The 17853-nt window shown below is 40.9% G+C and overlaps 1 protein-coding gene and 1 pseudogene across 8 annotated transcripts in view; one reads left to right on the forward strand and one right to left on the reverse strand.

The window, feature by feature from the left end:
* The window catches only part of CCDC171 (coiled-coil domain containing 171), a 299073-nt gene extending 281572 nt beyond the window's left edge, over nucleotides 1-17501 (reverse strand). For 4 of the 8 annotated variants that reach the window (XM_059141862.1, XM_059141866.1, XM_059141864.1 and 1 more), the window contains exons 1-2: nucleotides 16965-17283; nucleotides 7111-7263 (exon numbers count right to left, since the gene is read on the reverse strand). In XM_059141862.1, the coding sequence (XP_058997845.1) occupies nucleotides 7111-7154 (44 nt within the window). In that variant the 5' untranslated portion in view covers nucleotides 7155-7263; nucleotides 16965-17283. Of the gene's footprint in view, nucleotides 1-7110; nucleotides 7264-16964; nucleotides 17284-17303 lie in introns of those variants that run through there. The other 4 variants (XM_059141860.1, XM_059141858.1, XM_059141859.1 and 1 more) reach the window with 3 other exon arrangements.
* Nucleotides 357-453, forward strand: LOC131813387 (U6 spliceosomal RNA; annotated as a pseudogene).
* Nucleotides 17502-17853: the final 352 nt, after the last annotated feature.

Raw genomic sequence — 17853 nt, forward strand, 5'->3', positions numbered from 1 at the left:
ATTCATGCCACTTGATTGGAGTATGAAGCTGAATTCATGATAAAATCATAGAAATTAAGCAAACTAAACAATGAAACAATGATCAAATCCAAGAAAAACACTGTACAAAAAAGACAAAAAAAATTTTCTAAATGGAGAAAATCAACTGGAAAGTTTTTAAAATTATAATAATGTAAACATGAAAAACTAAATATAGAGAGGACAGAAAAAGAGGGAAGCATGAATGAAAACTAAATCATGATCTCTTGTAGTGTGGGCAGTCAGTAGAATAACAGCTAAACCTGAAAAATCAAATAGCAACATAAAAAAAAATTTTGAGAGCTTTAGATCTTAAAAATCATTTCAGAATGGTGACAGTGCTTGCTTTGGCAGCACATATACTAAAATTGGAATGATACAGAGATGAGTTTGGCCCCTGCACAGAGTATAGTGACAGATGGCAGCCCCACTTTTCGTGAGCATAGCGTAACACAGACTTGTTGAATCACTATCTTGTACTGAAATTGATGTATCATTGTGTGTCAACCATAGCTCCGTACAAAAAACACAAAATTTTTAATAAATTAAATCAAATTAAAAATAATATTTTAAAATAAAAATCATCTCAGAGTTGAAAATGATTGTTTCTAGAGATCAAGAGGGTAATTTGTGACAAGCAAATGAGCACTGCTATTTTTCCTAATGTCAGTGAGTAAGCCTTTCAGAAAATGAGATTGTTTACATAATTATTTAAGATAATTTTTGAAGATAAGACTAAAATAAAACAACACAGAGAAACAATGAAACCAATAGTTGGTCCTTTAAAAAGATCGACAAGCACTCAGATCCACTGAGCACCTGGGTGGCTCAGTGGATTAACCATCTGTCTTTAGCTCAGGTCATGATCCCAGAGTCCTGGAATCAGGCATCTGAGCACAGGCTCCTTGATCAGCAGAGAGCCTGCTTCTCCTTCTCCCACTCCCTCTGCTTGTACTCTCTCTCTCTGTCTTACAAATAAACAAAATCTTTACAAATACATAAACAAATATGAAAAAATCAACAAACTTACTAAGCCTTTGGCTGGATTGACAAAATGAGAGAAAAGATTCAAATTATAAAAATAAAGAATGAGAGAGGAAATGACACTATCAACCTAGAAGGATTATAATAAACACTATGAACAACTTTATACTGACAAGTTAGACAATGTAGATCAAATGGACAAATTCCTAGAAAAACTGACGTTATCAAAATTAACCCCAAAAGAAGCAAAATCTGAATAGATCTATAAGAGTTAAAGATATTGGATTAATAATTTTACAAATCTAAACACAAAGAAAACTCAAATCCATATGGCTTCCCTAGTAAATTCTACCACACAATCCTCACTTTAGAAAAGGTGGAGACACTCCCCAGCTCATTCTATTAACCCAGATTACATAAGATCAAAGTGAGTCAGCACAAGAAAGGAAAACTACAGTCCAGTATCCCTCACGAACAGAAATGCAAAAAATCCTCAACAAAACATTAGCAAACCAAATCCAACCACATCTTAAAAGGATTACACAACATGACCTAGTGGGATTTGTCCCCAAAACAGAAAATTGATTTAATTTCTGAAAATCAATTGATGTAATATACCATTTTACTAAAATAAAAAATAAAAATTACATAATCATCTCAATAGATATAGAAAAAGCACTTGATAAAATTCAACATTGATTTGTGACTTTTTAAAAAATGCAACAAACTAGGAATTCAAGGAAATTCACTTAATCTGGTAAAAAGCTTCTATGAAAAACTTACAAGTGGCATACTTATTGGTGAAAGACTGAAAACTTCCCCTAAGACTGGGAACAAAACAAACCTGTCTACTTCTATTTGAGACTGTACTGGAGGAGGGAGGGAGGAAGGAAGGAAGGAAGGATGGACAGATGAGCAGCCATATATATATTAGAAGGAAAGAAATAGAACTATCCTTTTTTTTTTTTTTAAAGTAAGCTCTATGCCCAATGTAGAGCTTAAACTCACAACCCCATGTTCTACCAACTGAGCCAGCCAGGCTACTCAAAAGTAAAACTCTCCTTAATTGCAAAGGACATGATCCTGTAAAAATATCTTAAGAAATTCATTAAGAAACAAAAACACTGGGGGCGCCTGGGTGGCTCAGTGGGTTAAGCTGCTGCCTTCAGCTCAGGTCATGATCTCAGGGTCCTAGGATCGAGTCCCGCATCGGGCTCTCTGCTCAGCAGGGAGCCTGCTTCCCTCTCTCTCTCTCTCTGCCTGCCTCTCCATCTACTTGTGATTTCTCTCTGTCAAATAAATAAATAAAATCTTTAAAAAAAAAAAAAAGAAACAAAAACACTGGAACTAAAACAATAATTTCAGCAAGGTCACAGAATGTAAAATCAATATACAAAAATCAATTATATTTCTATATATTAACACCAAATAATTCAAAAATGAAGTTTAGAAAAATAATTCCATTCACAATAGCATCAGAAAAATAGATTTAGAGGGAGTCTGGGTGGCTCAGTGGGTTAAGCCTCTGCCTTTGGCTCAGGTCATGACTTCAGGGTCCTGGGATTGAGCCCCCATCAGGCTCTCTGCTCAGCAGGGAACCTGCTTCCCCCTCCCCCTCTGCCTGCCTCTCTGCCTACTTGTGATCTCTATCTGTCAAATAAATAAATAAAATATTTTAAAAAAAAAAGGAGACATGTAGCTCATTGTACCATACTTGAGACTCTAGAAATAAACTTATATACATTTGGTCCATTAATTTTCAACAGAGGTGTCAAGACAATTCAGTGGGGGAAAAACAGTCTTATCAACAAATGGTGCTGATAACAACTGGATAAAAACATTAATTTAGACCCTCACCTCACACCATACATAAAAAGTAACTTAAGGAGCACCTACGTGGCTCAGTCAGTTAAGTGTTGGACTCTTGATTTCGGCTCAGGTCATGATCTCAGGGTCATGCTTAGGTTCTCCCCCTCTGTCGCTTTCCTCTCCACCCCACCATGATCACTTAGAGATGCACTCCCTCACTGAAATAAATAATTTTTTAAAGAGTTTATTTATTTATTTATTTGAGAGAGAGAGAGAGAGAGAGCGCACACGTGCGCAAGCATACACACGCAAGGGGCATGGGCAATGGCAGAGAACAAGCAGACTCCCTGCTGAGCAGGGAGCCAGATGAAGAAGAGTTCAATCCCAGAACTCTGGGATCACAACCTGAGCCAAAGGCAGACACTTAACCAACTGAGCCAACCAGGCTCCCCTAAAATAAATAAATCTTTAAAACAAAAAGATTCTCTCTCCCTCTCCATCTGTCCCTCCCCCAACCCCCTACATGTATGCTTGCTCTCTAAAAAAAAAAAAAAAAATTAGTTCAAATGAAGCATAGACCTAAATGTAAAAACTGAAATTATAAAACTTCTAGAAGAAAACATAGGAGAAAAATCTTCATGACCTAAATTTAGGCAAAGATTTCATAGATACAAAACCAAAAGCACAATCCATAAAGGAAAAGAATTGGAAGGGCACCTGGCTGGCTCAGTCGTCACAACATGTGACTCTTGATCTCAGGGTCATGAGTTCAAGGCCCATATTGGGCATGGAGTCTACTTAAAAGAAAAACAGAAAAAAGAAAAAAATTGGACTTTATAAAAATTTAAAGTATTTGCACTTCTAAAGACATTATTACAAAAATGAAGACAAGCCAATAAATGGGAGATAATATATGTGCAATTATATATCTGATAAAAGACAAAATACTTGTATCCAAAATATATTTTTAAAAAATGCTTAAAGCTCAACAGCAAAAAGACAACTAATTTAAAAATGAGCAAAAGGGGCGCCTGGGTGGCTCAGTGGGTTAAGCTGCTTCCTTCGGCTCAGGTCATGATCTCAGGGTCCTGGGATCGAGTCCCGCATCGGGCTCTCTGCTCAGTGGGGAGCCTGCTTCCTCCTCTCTCTTTCTCTCCGCCTGCCTCTCTGCCTACTTGTGATCTCTCTCTGTCAAATAAATAAATAAAATCTTTAAAAAAAAATAAAATAAAATGAGCAAAAGATCTGAATAGGCTTTTCACCAATGAAGATATACAAATGGCAAAAAAATCACATACGAAGATGTTCAACATCATTACTCATTAAAAAAATACAAATTAAAATTACAACATACCGCTTCATACTCACTAGAACGGCTATAATAAAAGTCAATAAAAAAAATTCAATCACTAGATTGTATACCTGAAACTAATATGGTACATTATGTTAATTACACTGGAATTAAAAGAATTTTTTTTAAAAAAATCAGAAAATAACAAGTGTTGGCAAGGATGTGGAGAAACTAAAGTCCTTGTATATTGCTAGTGGGAATGTAAAATGGTCCAGCCACTTTAGAATACAACCAAGAGTTTCTTTCTTTTTTTTTTTTTAAGATCTTACTTATTTATTTGACAGAGAGAGAGAGATCACAAGTAGGCAGAGAGGCAGGCAGGCAGTGGGGGGAGCTGAAGGCAGAAGCCTAACCCACTGAGCCACCCAGGCACCCCATCCTTTTTTTTGTTTGTTTAAGATTTTTTTTTTATTTCTTTATTCATAAGAGGCAAAGAGAGAGGCAGAGGAAGAAGCAGGCTCCCCACTGAGCTGGGAGTCTAATGTGGAACTTGATTCTAGGAGCCCGGGATCATGACCTGAGCCAAAGGCAGACACTTAACCATCTGAGCCACCCAGGTGTCCCAACCTAGAAGTTTCTTAAAAAAAAAAAAAAAAAAAAAAAGTAGCATAAATGTTCTGTACAATGAAGTAATGCAAGAATCTACCCAAGAGAAATGAAACCATCTGCACACAAAGGCTCGTACATAAATGCTCAGAGCAGCATTATTTATAACAGCCAAAAAGTGGAAACCACCTAAATGGCCATGAGCTGATGAGTGGGTAACCAGAATGTGCTACAGCCATACAACAGAATACTACCCAGCAATAAAAAAGAAACAGTACTGATACCTATTAACAACATGATAAACCTGCAGCACATGCCTAGTGAAAGAAGCCAGACACAAAAGACCTCATACTGTATGATTCCATGTATATGAGTTGTTCAGAAAAGGCAAATCTACAGACAGTAAATTATTGGTAAATAGCAAAGTTTAACTTCATTTACCAGATTCTAAAATTCTAAAGAGCAATTTAGTCATTAAAAATCAGGACAGACATGATCCTGGGGTCCTGGGATCGAGTCCTGCGTCAGGTTCCTTGCTCAGCAGGGAGCTTGCTTCTCCCTCTGCTTGCCGCTCCCCCCTGCTTGTGTGTGCTCTCACTCTCCCTGACAAATAAATATATAAAATCTTTAAAAAAAAAAAAATGAGAGATACTTGTATGGCAAGATGTTCCCTCCAAAAATGAAGACATTTTTACTGAAGTCAAAAGTTTATACTTTATTCACGTATTTCATACCTTGCTCCAGAAAGGACTGAAGGTAGCTTCTAAAGATAGGTGGAAAATGTTTCTGCGGCAAATCCTATTTATAGGTGAAGTACATGTTAGTCATGGTCCTTGCCCCACCCACACATCCTTGCTGAAAAGGGAGTCTAGATCAGTTCTTCTCAAACTAAGTAGGAGAAAGGACTCTTCTCCCCAACAAATGGTGCTTTTGTAAAATATATTTAAAATGACTAAAATAACTATCTTTAAAATGACTGAACAAGAAATTTTTTAATTAACATACAATGTATTATTTGTTTCAGGGTTTCTGTGATTCATCAGTCTTACATAATTCACAGCACTCATCACATCACAGCACATACCCAATGCCCACCCCCCAGCCACCTCATCCCTTCCACCCCTCCCCTCTGGCAACCCTCAGTTTGTTTCCTGAGATTAAGAGTCCCTTATGGTTTGTCTCCCTCTCTGGTTTCATCTTGTTTCATTTTTCTCTCCCTTCCCCTATGATCCTCTGTTCCTCTGTCTTGTTTCCCAAATTCCTCATATTAGTGAGATCATATGATAATTGTCTTTCTCTGATTGATTTATTTCACTTAGCATAACCCCCTCTAGTTCCATCGACCCCATTGCAAGTGGCAAGATTTCAGCTTTTTTGATGGCTACATGGTATTCCATTGTGTGTATATACCACATCTTCTTTATCCGTTCATCTGTTGATGGACATCTGGGCTCTTTCCATAGTCTGACTATTGTGGACATTGCTGTTATAAACATTGGGGTGCAAGTGCCCCTTTGGATCACTACATTAGTATCTTTGGGGTAAATACCCAGTAGTGCCATTACTGGGTCGTAGAGTCTATTTTCAACTTTTTGAGGAAACTCCATGCTGTTTTCCACAGTGAACAAGAAATTGTTTTGAAAAGAAATTTTAAAAAGAGATAAAATGCAACCCCAAGTGTTTTATTACTAGATTTAACAAACAGAAAATTATTCCGCTACATGATTATAAAAATTTCTAAACATTTTCGATTTCTGTATTTAGTTCTTTGTAAACCAAAACACTTCAGACTACACTCTCTGAATTGACTCAGTTTTACATTCTAGACTCAGAGTTTTCTATTTTTCACATCAGAGGTGAATCAACCCAAAGCAGGCACCTCACCCAAAGGCAGACATCAAGGGTACAAAAAAGAGGAACAGTGGCAATTCTTGGAACATAAACTCTAAGTTCAAGAGCAGTGGAACGGGAGCTAAAACCCAAAGAAAGCCTCAAGAGAAGCCATGAACTACCGTTGGGGCGCGAGTTAGAACAACTGGAGTCACAGAGATTAGGGCAGGCCAGAGTAATGGCCACACAGAACTGGGAATAAGCAAAACCATGAGAAGGAGAAAAGACTGGAAAAGGAGAGAAGAATAAGCGGTTCTCTAAGGGCAGGAGAAAGTACATACACTGACTTTCAGGGATGAATTAACAAAGGAGCACACATCACAGCATACAGTCCCTACATCCCGTTCCTGTTGCTGTGACGCATCCTGCCTGCTCCTCCAGGCACCTGAAACTTTGGCCTCCCTTAGCACACCCCGAGAATTCTTACAATCAGCACCCCCAACCACGGACTACTCCCGGCTACCCGCAACCCAAAAGCACTACCCGACTATAGGAAAGGACTGACGGCTTACCCTTGGGCGTCACTGGGGGCATTACTTGAAGCGTTTAAACTCATGTTAAGTCTCTTCCAACTCTCAGCCCACTGTTTATGAGTTGTGTGCTTCGTTATTGAGGATTACACCTGTTCCAGATGTCTGTTGCTTACAGGTTAGGTGGGCTGAAGTCTGTTAAAATAGTAAACAATGTAACAGTGAGTTGTATGAGTTATAATAAGAGTCCTGAGACTATGAGTGATTTTTGTCTTTTCATTCATCTTACTTACTTGTATTTTTTTTTTTCAATTTTATTTATTTGAGAGAGAGCATAAGCAAGGAGGAGAAGGAGAAGCAGACACACCACTGAGCAGGGAGCCCGACACCAGGCTTGATCCCAGGACCTGAGGGGAAGGCAGACACTAAACCAACTGAGACACCCACACCCACCTTGCTTGTATTTTTAAAATTATTTTATAACAAACATGAAAACATTTAAAAACTGTTTCTTTTTTTTTTTTTTTAGATTTTATTTATTTGACACAGAGAGAGAGAGCACAAGCAGGGGGAGCAGCAAGAAGAGAGAGAGGGAGAAGCAGATGCCTACTGAGCAAGGAGCCTGATGCAGGGTGTGATCCCAGGCCCTGGAATCACTACTGGGCCAAAGTCAGCTGCTTAGCTGAGACACGCAGGCACCCCTGATTTCTTTTAAAAAAAAGATTAGAAGCAAAAATGACAAAATGTTAAAAAGATATTCCTTCTTATACAAACAAAATTCTATTAGATATTTTAATTTCTCAAATGAAGAGAAGAATTTTTCTTTTTTTCAAGATTTTATTCATTTATTTATTCAATAGAAAGAGAGCACAAGGTGGGAGAGGGGCAGAGGGAGAGGCAGACTCGCCACTGAAGAGGGAGCCCCACATGAGCCCCAATCCCAGGACCCCAGGATCATGACCCGAGCCTGAAGGCAGATGCTTAGCCAACTGAGCCACCCATGCCCCAAGAAAAAATGATCTTAATAAAATAGTGACAAATTAATCTTGAACTAGAAAAGGAATGTAGAGCCTATTTCTAGAGAATAGAACGCAGTTTGAAAGAAAATGAAATCCAGGGACATTTTTAAGTCCCTAAAGCCATTTTCATAAATGATATATTTTTAATGCAATGCTACAATCAATGAGACCAAAGTACTTCCCACAAATGATCTCATGGTAATTTTCAAAGTCCTTAAGTTAATGATCAAGGAGGAATAAGGAAATAAGGAATATGGAAAGAGGAGAATAGTTGTCATTTACACTGGTCTATCTAGAACTTTCTTCTATGGGAGGTACTCCAAATTACACAAAGCTAACCATTTAAAGTAAGTTGCTTTTATACACACACACACAAACACACAAACACACACACGTGTGTGTGTATATATGGTATGAAGGAATCTCTGAGTGAATATTTTAAACAGAGATAACAAGGATTAAGTTCAGACTGACACAAATATCAAGATCTCACAAGCATCTCTTGGTATTCTTAGCAGAACTCCAATAGCCTAAGAAAGATCATAAGCTTTAGATTCAGAGGGATCTGAGTTAGAATGCCTTTAAGTATCTTCCAAGTATGTGGTCATGGGCAAGTCATTTACACTCTCTGTACTGATTTCCTCAACCATAATAAGGGGATAATTACATCAATCTCATATATTTGACATTTAAGTAATATATACAGCATTATACAATGCTCAGTCATTGTAAGTTTCTATTACTAAATAGAAAACCTCCAGGAAGATATTATAGTCCCTGAAAAAGGAAGGGAGTAAGTAATACTTAAGGTGATTTGGTCTTGGTGAAAGATGTATCAAAAGAATTATTTAGTAGAATTACCAGTGTACAGGGATATCTAGAAGACAAAAAAAAAAAAAAAAAAAAGCTAATTCTCTCTCCCTGCTCCTAATAAACCCTCAAAGATGTCACTGAAAGAAAAGGGACTCAAGCCAACCAAGATGGAGACAAGACCAAGGTGCTACAAACTGAGTAATGATTTCTACAGACAGACACCAACAGATCTTTGAAACAGTGAGTTAGCAGATACTAGAATACTTTGCCCCAGAACAAAGAAGATGGAGTTTTTACCAAGATAGAGGGAAAAATCCTATTTCTCTAGGGACCTGAAAGAATAAGTTTGGAAACAGTGATAGACAAACATACCACTGTGGACTGATTGAGCACCTAATATAGTGAATCCTGATCCTTACAACACTGCAATGTAAAAACTATCCTACCTGAGGTTTATTGTCCTCATTGCAATTACGGAAACTCATCTGATTCAAAAAGGCTAAATGACTTGCTTATGGCCAGTTTGCTACTAAATGGAGGATACTAAAGACTCAATCAAGCTCTTCTGATACTGAATCCCAGAGTCTTTTCACTTTACCACCATACTCCCAAAGATCAGACTCCAGAAAAACTGTCTTCAGAATGGAAGTTAAAGAATTAAAATTTAGAATGGAGTCCCGGGCTCAAAAAGCATGTTTGTAAAATGTTTCTACTTTTATGCAAAAGATTAAACACACACGGGTATGAATATGTGTCACAATAGGCACAAAGAGAATCTCTCACCCACAAGAAAAGGATTTACATAGATAGGATTTTAATAATGTCTGTTGTGTTTTGTTTTGGCTTTATTTGGGGTAGAAAAGTGTGGGAAGAGGTAGTTAACCAAATTTTAATAAAGTTGTTTCAATAAAGCTAAACTGAAGAGAATCTTTTTTTTTTTTTTTTTATCATTTTGGTAGCTAACATCTTCAAATGGCAATAGTCTTCTAGAGAGAAAAGTGTCTTCTATGGCTCAGGAGCAAGTTTCATCAATTTCCAGATCACTGACACAGATAATGTGGTAGACAGATGGTCCCCACAATCTTGGCCCCCACTGGCATTTTTCTCTCGTATAATAGGCTCCCCTTTGCTGTGGGCAGAACCTGTGACTTGCTTCTGACCAACAGAATATGGCAAAGGGATGGTGATATGTCACTCCCATGATTATATTATGTTATGTAAGACTCTGTCTTAAAAGACCAAAATGACAATCTCCTGCGGGGCATGAAGAAGCAAAATGCCATGCTGGGAACCACCTACAGAGAGGGCTACAGAACTGAAACAGCAGGCAGCCTCCATCCCGCAGCCAGCAAATAGCTAGATGCCTCAGTCACACAGATGCCAACAGGACACAAATTCTGCCAACAATCAAAATAGGCTGCGAAGTGGATTCTTTCCAGTCAGACCTCCAGATGAGAACACAGCCCAGCCAGCACCCTGACTGCAGCCCGGTGAAACTCTGAACAGAGGATACACCTAAGCTGTGTCCAGATTCCTGACTTGGGTGCTGTTTCAAGCCATTAATTTGTGGTAATTTGTCCCACACCAATAGAAAACTAATATGGGGCGGGGTGGGGGGGAAACAGGCGTCTGGCTGGGTCAGGCTGAAGAGGATGCGACTCTTGATCTCAGGGTCGTGAGTCTGAGCCCCACATTGCATATAGCGATTACTAAAAAATAAATAAACTTCAAAAAAATAAACTAAAATGGATAAGAAATTTGAAAATACTCTTGTGGGGTTAAGAAGAAAAAGAAGTTGAGAGAGAAGAAAAGTACAAAAATGAGTTCTCACATCAACCCTGCCTACATGTGACTTTCATAAAGTCATTATTCTACAATTTATTAATTTAAATGAGGGACATTGTAAAAACTATCTAAGATAATTAGAGAACTAGAAAATCTAATTTACATTTCTGTTTACAACAAAAAGCTACAAAATACAAATGAATAAGGGCAAACCACCAACAGCCACAAAACCTATATGGGAGCCACATGTAAGGAGGAGAAAGCAGAGTATAGAAATAACAAGGCTACATCTGAAAGAACACCAAAAAGAGCCAGCAGATATTCAGTGGGGAGCACTGCAAGCCAATCTGGGAACAGCAGATGAATCTGGGAGAAGTCTGCCCGTTCCACAAGTCAGCATGCCCTACAGGCATACGGTAAGAAAGTCTTGAAAGGGTTGGTACAGTCCAGCTTATGAACCCTCGGATCTGACCTGCCAAGGTCGCTTTCCTGGACAGAGGACCCCACTAAAGAGAAAGTACAAAGAATGGAATCAAAACCGAGCAGGATAAGGGAAATACAGACAAAGCAATGGCCCAAACCAAACTGTAGGAGGAAACAGAGCCAGGAAATCTCAAAAACAAGCCACCGCAGTTTTTAACACTCACAAAACACCACAAGACAGAGTGCCCCAATCTCAAAGTTCAAGTAAATTAATCTTCCATAAAAATAAGCCACAGGGTGTCTGGATGGCTCACTGGCTTAAGCCTCTGCCTTCAGCTCAGATCATGATCTCAGGGTCCTGGGATCAAGGCCCACATAGGGCTCTCTGCTCAGCGGGGAGCCTGCTTCCCCCTCTCTCTCTGCCGGCCTCTCTGCCTACTTGTGATCTCTCTCTCTGTCAAATAAGTGAATAAAATCTTTAAAAAAAATAAGCAACAGAAAAGTATGTGGTCAAATCCCATATGAAGTGAACACAGTTAAAAAGGGAGCAGAATTGAATGCTACAAATGAAAGCATGACAGAAAGACATGACCACAAAACAGATGAAACCTGTAACGTACTATTTCAAGATAAGCTAAAGGACCCTAACAAAATGGTACAAGACAGAAAAGAATTAGAATTAGGAAAACTCCGAAAGAAGGTGACAACCATCAGAGTTAGAAATGAAAGAAAAAAATTTCAGTGATGAAGACTAAGAGGGGACACAAAGTAAATACACATGAAAGAAAATGCCTGAAAGGACACAGGAAATAAAAAAAGGAAAGTTTTCTGAGTGAAAAGAAACGAAGGAGAGATCAAAAGGATTCAAAAGAAAGTGACAAAATACTGAATCCAGGCAAAGAATAACCATTGTGCAGATAGCAGGAGTCCCCGAGTAAGAAGGCAAAAGCAAGGAAACAAAGTACTAAAAGCTGTAATCCAGGAAAACTTTCCTGAAGTAATAAAAAGATTTTAATGTACACTTTCCTCTAGGATTTAATTTATTTATTTATTTGACACAGAGAGAGCGACAGTGAGAGAGGGAACACAAGCAGGGGGAGTGGGAGAGGGAGAGGCAGGCTTCCTGCCCAGCAGGGAGCCCAGTGCAGGGACCCTGGGATCATGTCCTGAGCCAAAGGCAGACGCTTAATGACTGAGCCACCCAGGTGCCCCTTAACATACATTTTGAAAAGCAAACTGTATACCAGAGAATACTGAACACCAGACACATTCTAAGGTAATTACTGGATTTCAACAAAAACTTGTGCACAAATGTCTGAGTGACATTGGTCATTATAGCCAAAGAGTAAAAAAACACCCAAATGTCTATTAACTGACCCATGGGTCAATAAAATATGAAATATTACTCAACCATTAAAAGGAATGAAGTAATGATACATGACACATAGGTAAACCTTGAAAACATATGCTAAGTGAAAGAAGCCAAACACAAAAGACCACAGATTGTAGGACTCCATGTATATGAAATGTATAGAATGATGAAACACATAGAAAGTAGACTTGTGGTTGCCGGAGGGTAAGGAGAGGGGGAATTGGATCTAACTGCTAAAAGGTATGACATTTCTCTTTGGGAGGGAAGGAAATGTTCTGGAATTGGATAGCAGTGATTGCCATGGAACATGCTGAATATACTAAAAACCAATGAATTGTATGCTTTAATACTATGAATTTTGATAGATGAGTTATATCTCAATTTTTCAAATTCATTATCCAAAAAGAAATCCTATCTAAAAAGTCTCCGTTAGCAAAATCTTTTTTTCTTCTTCTCTGTCTCTGGTATCAGCTCTTGATAACACTAGGGTTCAAGGGCCTACCTCTGCATGTATTAGGAAGACAACATCAATGAAGAGCCGAAGTCAGATCTGTGGCTGAATTTAAACCTTGAGTAGAGTTCTAACCAACTGAACGTGGCAGAGATGATGTAGTAAAAGCTCCCTTTTCATACACCAGAGTGAAAGGTAATGAATGATGAGGAAAGTAGCTAGGTACAGTAATAGAAATGTCAGTGATATAGGGAGCTGGGTCAAAGAATTATAGGTTCCTCACATAATGTGTTCCAAGCCTTACTTGAAACTTCCCTATGAAACTCCACAAGATAAATACTTTAGCTAATCTGTATGGTAATTACAAATTCCTTATGCTACACAATCGACATCAGCCTTTCTCCAACGTGTAGCTAACTCTGTAAATAACGCTTTCCACTTGAAAACATTCGATACATCATTATCTATAAAGAAATTATCCAATACCTCAAAGCCACTCCTACTCTCATCATGCCAACCATGACAAACATCCCTTCTCCAGACAGTATGCTAAGAACTTTCTATATCTCTACACTGGCACTCTACACCAACCTCAAGGAAAAGATACTTTTTAATGTTCCCACTTTATACCTAAGGAACTGAGGCTTAAAGATATTCATTCAGGAGCGCCTGGGTGGCTCAGTGGGTTAAGCCTCTGCCTTCCACTCGGGTCATGATACCAGGGTCCTGGGATAGAGCCCTGCATCAGGCTCTCTGCTCAGCGGGGAGCCTGCTTCCTCCTTTCTCTCTCTCTGCCTGCCTCTCCACCTAATTGTGATCTCTGTCAAATAAATAAAATTAAAAAAAAAAAAAGACATTCATTCAATCTCCTGTCCAAAGTCTCAGCTCTAGCAAGTGACAGAATCTGGATTCAAGCCCAAATTAGCAGACTCCACAGTTCTGCTGTGTCTTGCTATTTGTCATCAAGACGTGGTTCACCCCCAGCCAGAGAGCACATGAGACCTTGCTTATTAGAAAAGCACTTCTCCCTACCACAGATTTCTCAAACACAGCTTATTCTTACCCATACCCCCACCCCACCCCCCAACTAACTACAAGGCAGAGTCCTGTTAATGAAAGATAACTCAGACCTCCAGTGGATTCTCAATACAAAGGGCACTTCCACAGGCTCAGGCCCAATCTAGGCCATTCTGTAGCAGTGATGGATAAAGGCAAAGTTTAGATCAGCTTTTTTGTTACTCTATTAATAGATGGATCTTCTCTCGATAATGGAGTTGGACTTCTCTCACCATTCCTACCAAAATAGATGAGGGGATGTTATATATATCATTCTTCAATAAGAAGTTTTTTAGACATAGGTAATAGAGCCAAATATAGGTGATCGAGGCCAAGGGATCAATGATCTAAACATCCTAAGAGTTAAGCACCAGCCAGAAAGATCATTCTACATTAGGTTGCAGAGCCACTGCTGGTACAAAGTTTCCTACCTCACAGCTGAGTCCTTCAGTGGGTCGTACAGAATGCATTCATCTCTCAGTGTGTCTGTACAGATCAGGGGAAAAGGGAAAGGTGCGGGTGGGGTTGGGGATCTCATCTCTTAGTGTGTCTGGGGATAAAAACATAGAAACCACTATTATTGAGCACTTACTATGTGCCAGATACTAGGCTAACCATAACTGATCTCCCTGAATACTTCCAATAGCCCTATAAGATGATTACACATATTTTATGGACGAGAACACTGATGCTTAAAAAGGATGAGTAACTATAATAAAACTAAGGTACTACTACTTATAATAAATAAAGCCATTCAGTGGGAGGGATGCCTGGGTGGCTCAATTGCTTGAGCAACTGACTCTTGGTTTCAGCGCAGGTCATGATCGCAGGGTTTTGAGATTAAGCCCCAACGGGGGACTCAGCACTCAACCCCAGTCTGCTTGAGATTTTCTCCCTTGCCCCTCTGCTCCCCACCCCACCTCTAAAATAAATAAATAAAATTATTTAAAAAAAGATATTCAGGGGCACCTGGGTGGCTGTCATTAAGTGTTTGCCTTCAGCTTGTGTCATGACCCCAGGGTCCTGGGATGGAGCCCCACACCGGGCTCCCTGCTCAGTGGAAAGCCTGCTTCTCCCTCTTCCACTCCCCCTGCTTATATTTCCTCTCTCACTGCCTCTGTCAAATAAATAAATAAAATCTTTTAAAAAGGTTGGGGGGGGCACACCTGGGTGGCTCAGTGGGTTAAAGCCTCTGCCTTCAGCTCAGGTCATGATTCCAGGGTCCTGAAATTGAGCCCCACATCGGGCTCTCAGCTCAACGGGGAGCGTGCTTCATCCTCTCTCTCTCTGCCTGCCTCTCTGCCTACTTGTGATCTCTTTCAAATAAATAAATAAAATCTTAAAAAAAAAAAAAAAAAAAGATGTTCAGTGGGAGGGTTATAATTCAAACTCACATCTGGCTGACTTCCTAAATCCATTCTCTTTCATAACACAGTGCTAACTTCAATAATAACCACATCTGTGATGGGGGACTCTTTATCTGCAGACTTACATATTTCACCTTTAAAGAGGATGTCTGGTTCTTTCATCAAAACAAGACCATGACAGGGCGCCTGGATGTCTCCATCAGTTAAGTGTCTGCTTTCAGCTTGGGTCATGATCCCCAGGTCCTGGGATCCAGCCCCACACGGGGCTCCTTGCTATCTGCGGGGGTCTGCTTCTCTCTCTTTCTCTCTCTCCCTCTGCCCCTCCCCACTGCTCATACTCGCTCTCAAATAGAGAAATAAAAGCTTTAAAAAAAGGCTGTGACAAGGGGGCTGAGACAAAGAATTTCGGAATTAAATAGGACTTTAAAGACCAAGTTCATCCTCCTTATCTGGCAGATAAGGAATCTAATGTCTAGAGAGTTTAGGTGATTTGCTTAAGGTCACCCAGCAATTAAAACTTTAAGCTCCATGGGGCACTTGGGTGGCTCAGTGGGTTCAACTCAGGTCATGATCTCAGGGTCCTGGGATCCAGCCCCGCATCAGGCTCTCTGCTCAGTGGGGAGCCTGCTTCCCTTCCTTTCTCTCTGCCTGCCTCTCTGCCTAATTGTGATCTCTGTCTGTCATATAAACAAATAAAATCTTTAAAAAAAAAAAAAAAAGTTCAAGCTCCAGACTAAAATTAGTCCCCTCTTTCCTCTTAGCAGGTTGCACTGTATTTATTTCATCTTCATTTTAAGGGAAACCACTGTTCGTTTCCACTCTACCATTGTTTGTTGTTACTAGGCGCTAACTGGTCAATAAAACAGATGACGAAATGGTAGGGTCTTCTCTCCAAAATCATGCGAAGTATACAAAACACTCATGTGTTCTGCATTTGAAAGCGTTGGACACCAACCGAAATTGCTGCTCAAGGAAGCTAGGCAGAATCATTAGACATCTTAAAACGAAAAAATATGCATTTGCCTAGGATAAATATCACGACGGAGTAAAGAACAGTCAAAAGGAGGCTCTACTTCTGAAGAAAATTTTACAGCCTTGGAAAAACAGCTGGATTTTCTGTCTCCTAGGAGTCCTGGTGGATGAGCAGTAGAAACTTCAGAGAGCAACTCATCCTTTCAATTATCAAACATTGATAGAGTGTCTAGTGTGTGGCTGGGGTTTGTTTGTTTGTTTTCCTTTAAGGATGAAAAAGACGTGGCCCTTGTCCTCGAGGAGTCTTCTGATTCTTGGAGGGGAAAAGCCGGCAGCACGGAGTTGTAAACCTTAGAAGTTCTAAGTCCAGGCCCTCTGGGTCCTGTCCTCTGGTCCCTACTCAGTCCTCTGGGTGCTGCTGCAGCGGTCTCCGGTTGGGACGCTCCAGTATCTTCCCCCAGGTGGGCGGAGAGGCCCAGCCCAACGAGGTGTAGGCGTGTCCCCAAAAGACCCCAACAGCGCCAGGACAACCACGAAGTAACTCGGGGTTCCCCATAACTCAATGCTACCACTCATACCTTCCTCAACACCTCCCCGCCCAAATCGTTCGCCTCGAAGCCCCCACATCCCGTGGTTACCTCAGGGGGCTCCCGTGATCCAGACCGCACACCCCAGACCCCAAGGGCAGCTCCAAATCTCAATGGTAGAAAGACGCCTAGGCAGATCGCCGGGGTCAGAGCAAAAACTGTCGGAACCCGACGGACTCTAGGACCCGGGGAGGGGGAACGAATAGCAAACGGAGACAGAAGGGGAAAAACCCGGGGGAGAAGTGTTTACAACGGCCACTTCCGGAGGCTCGGCCTCGCTCGCAGACCTTCACAGACTTTCACAGGCTTCCCGGCCCCGCCCCAGTCGGCCCCGCCCCAGTCGGCCCCTTTCCTCCCGCCTCTCGCCGCCCGCAGCTCCAGGATACGCACTCCGAGAATCCGGCGCTCGGATTGGAAGAGGAGGGCCCGCGAAGTTGCGCGGCCGTGCGGGAAGGCGAACAAGCGCATGCGCCGTTGCTGAGGAGCGGCGCGCTCGTGACCACGCGCGATCCCGCCGCGCACGCGCCTCTGCCGCACGAGAACGCTCCGGCCCGCTCTCCAGTGTTCTGTTCCCAGCGTGAGGTCTCCAGGTCACGGGCTCAGAATCCCCAAAGGCGCTAGACAATGCAGATTTCTTAACCCTAACCCCTTCTCCACGCCTACTGAATAAAACTCTTGAGAGGCTGGATCCCCGATTGTGCGTTAAACTGCCAATGGAGCCCCGCGGGGTCTGTGGGTCGGTGGCAGGGCCGGGGGTAAATTTTGCTGGCTCGGCTTCTCGCTGTGCAGCCCGCTCTCGCCTGCAGGACGCCCCCCCTCCCATACCCATTGTATCCCAGCTTAGGGTTGTGTACAGTGTGGAGAAAGCGCGGGTCAACGCGCTGACACTGTTGCAGCCTTTCATTATAAATATGACATAACGAAGCACCTCGGGAAAATT

Source organism: Mustela lutreola, chromosome 12 (genome assembly GCF_030435805.1).
Source record: "Mustela lutreola isolate mMusLut2 chromosome 12, mMusLut2.pri, whole genome shotgun sequence".
Lineage (NCBI taxonomy): Eukaryota > Metazoa > Chordata > Mammalia > Carnivora > Mustelidae > Mustela > Mustela lutreola.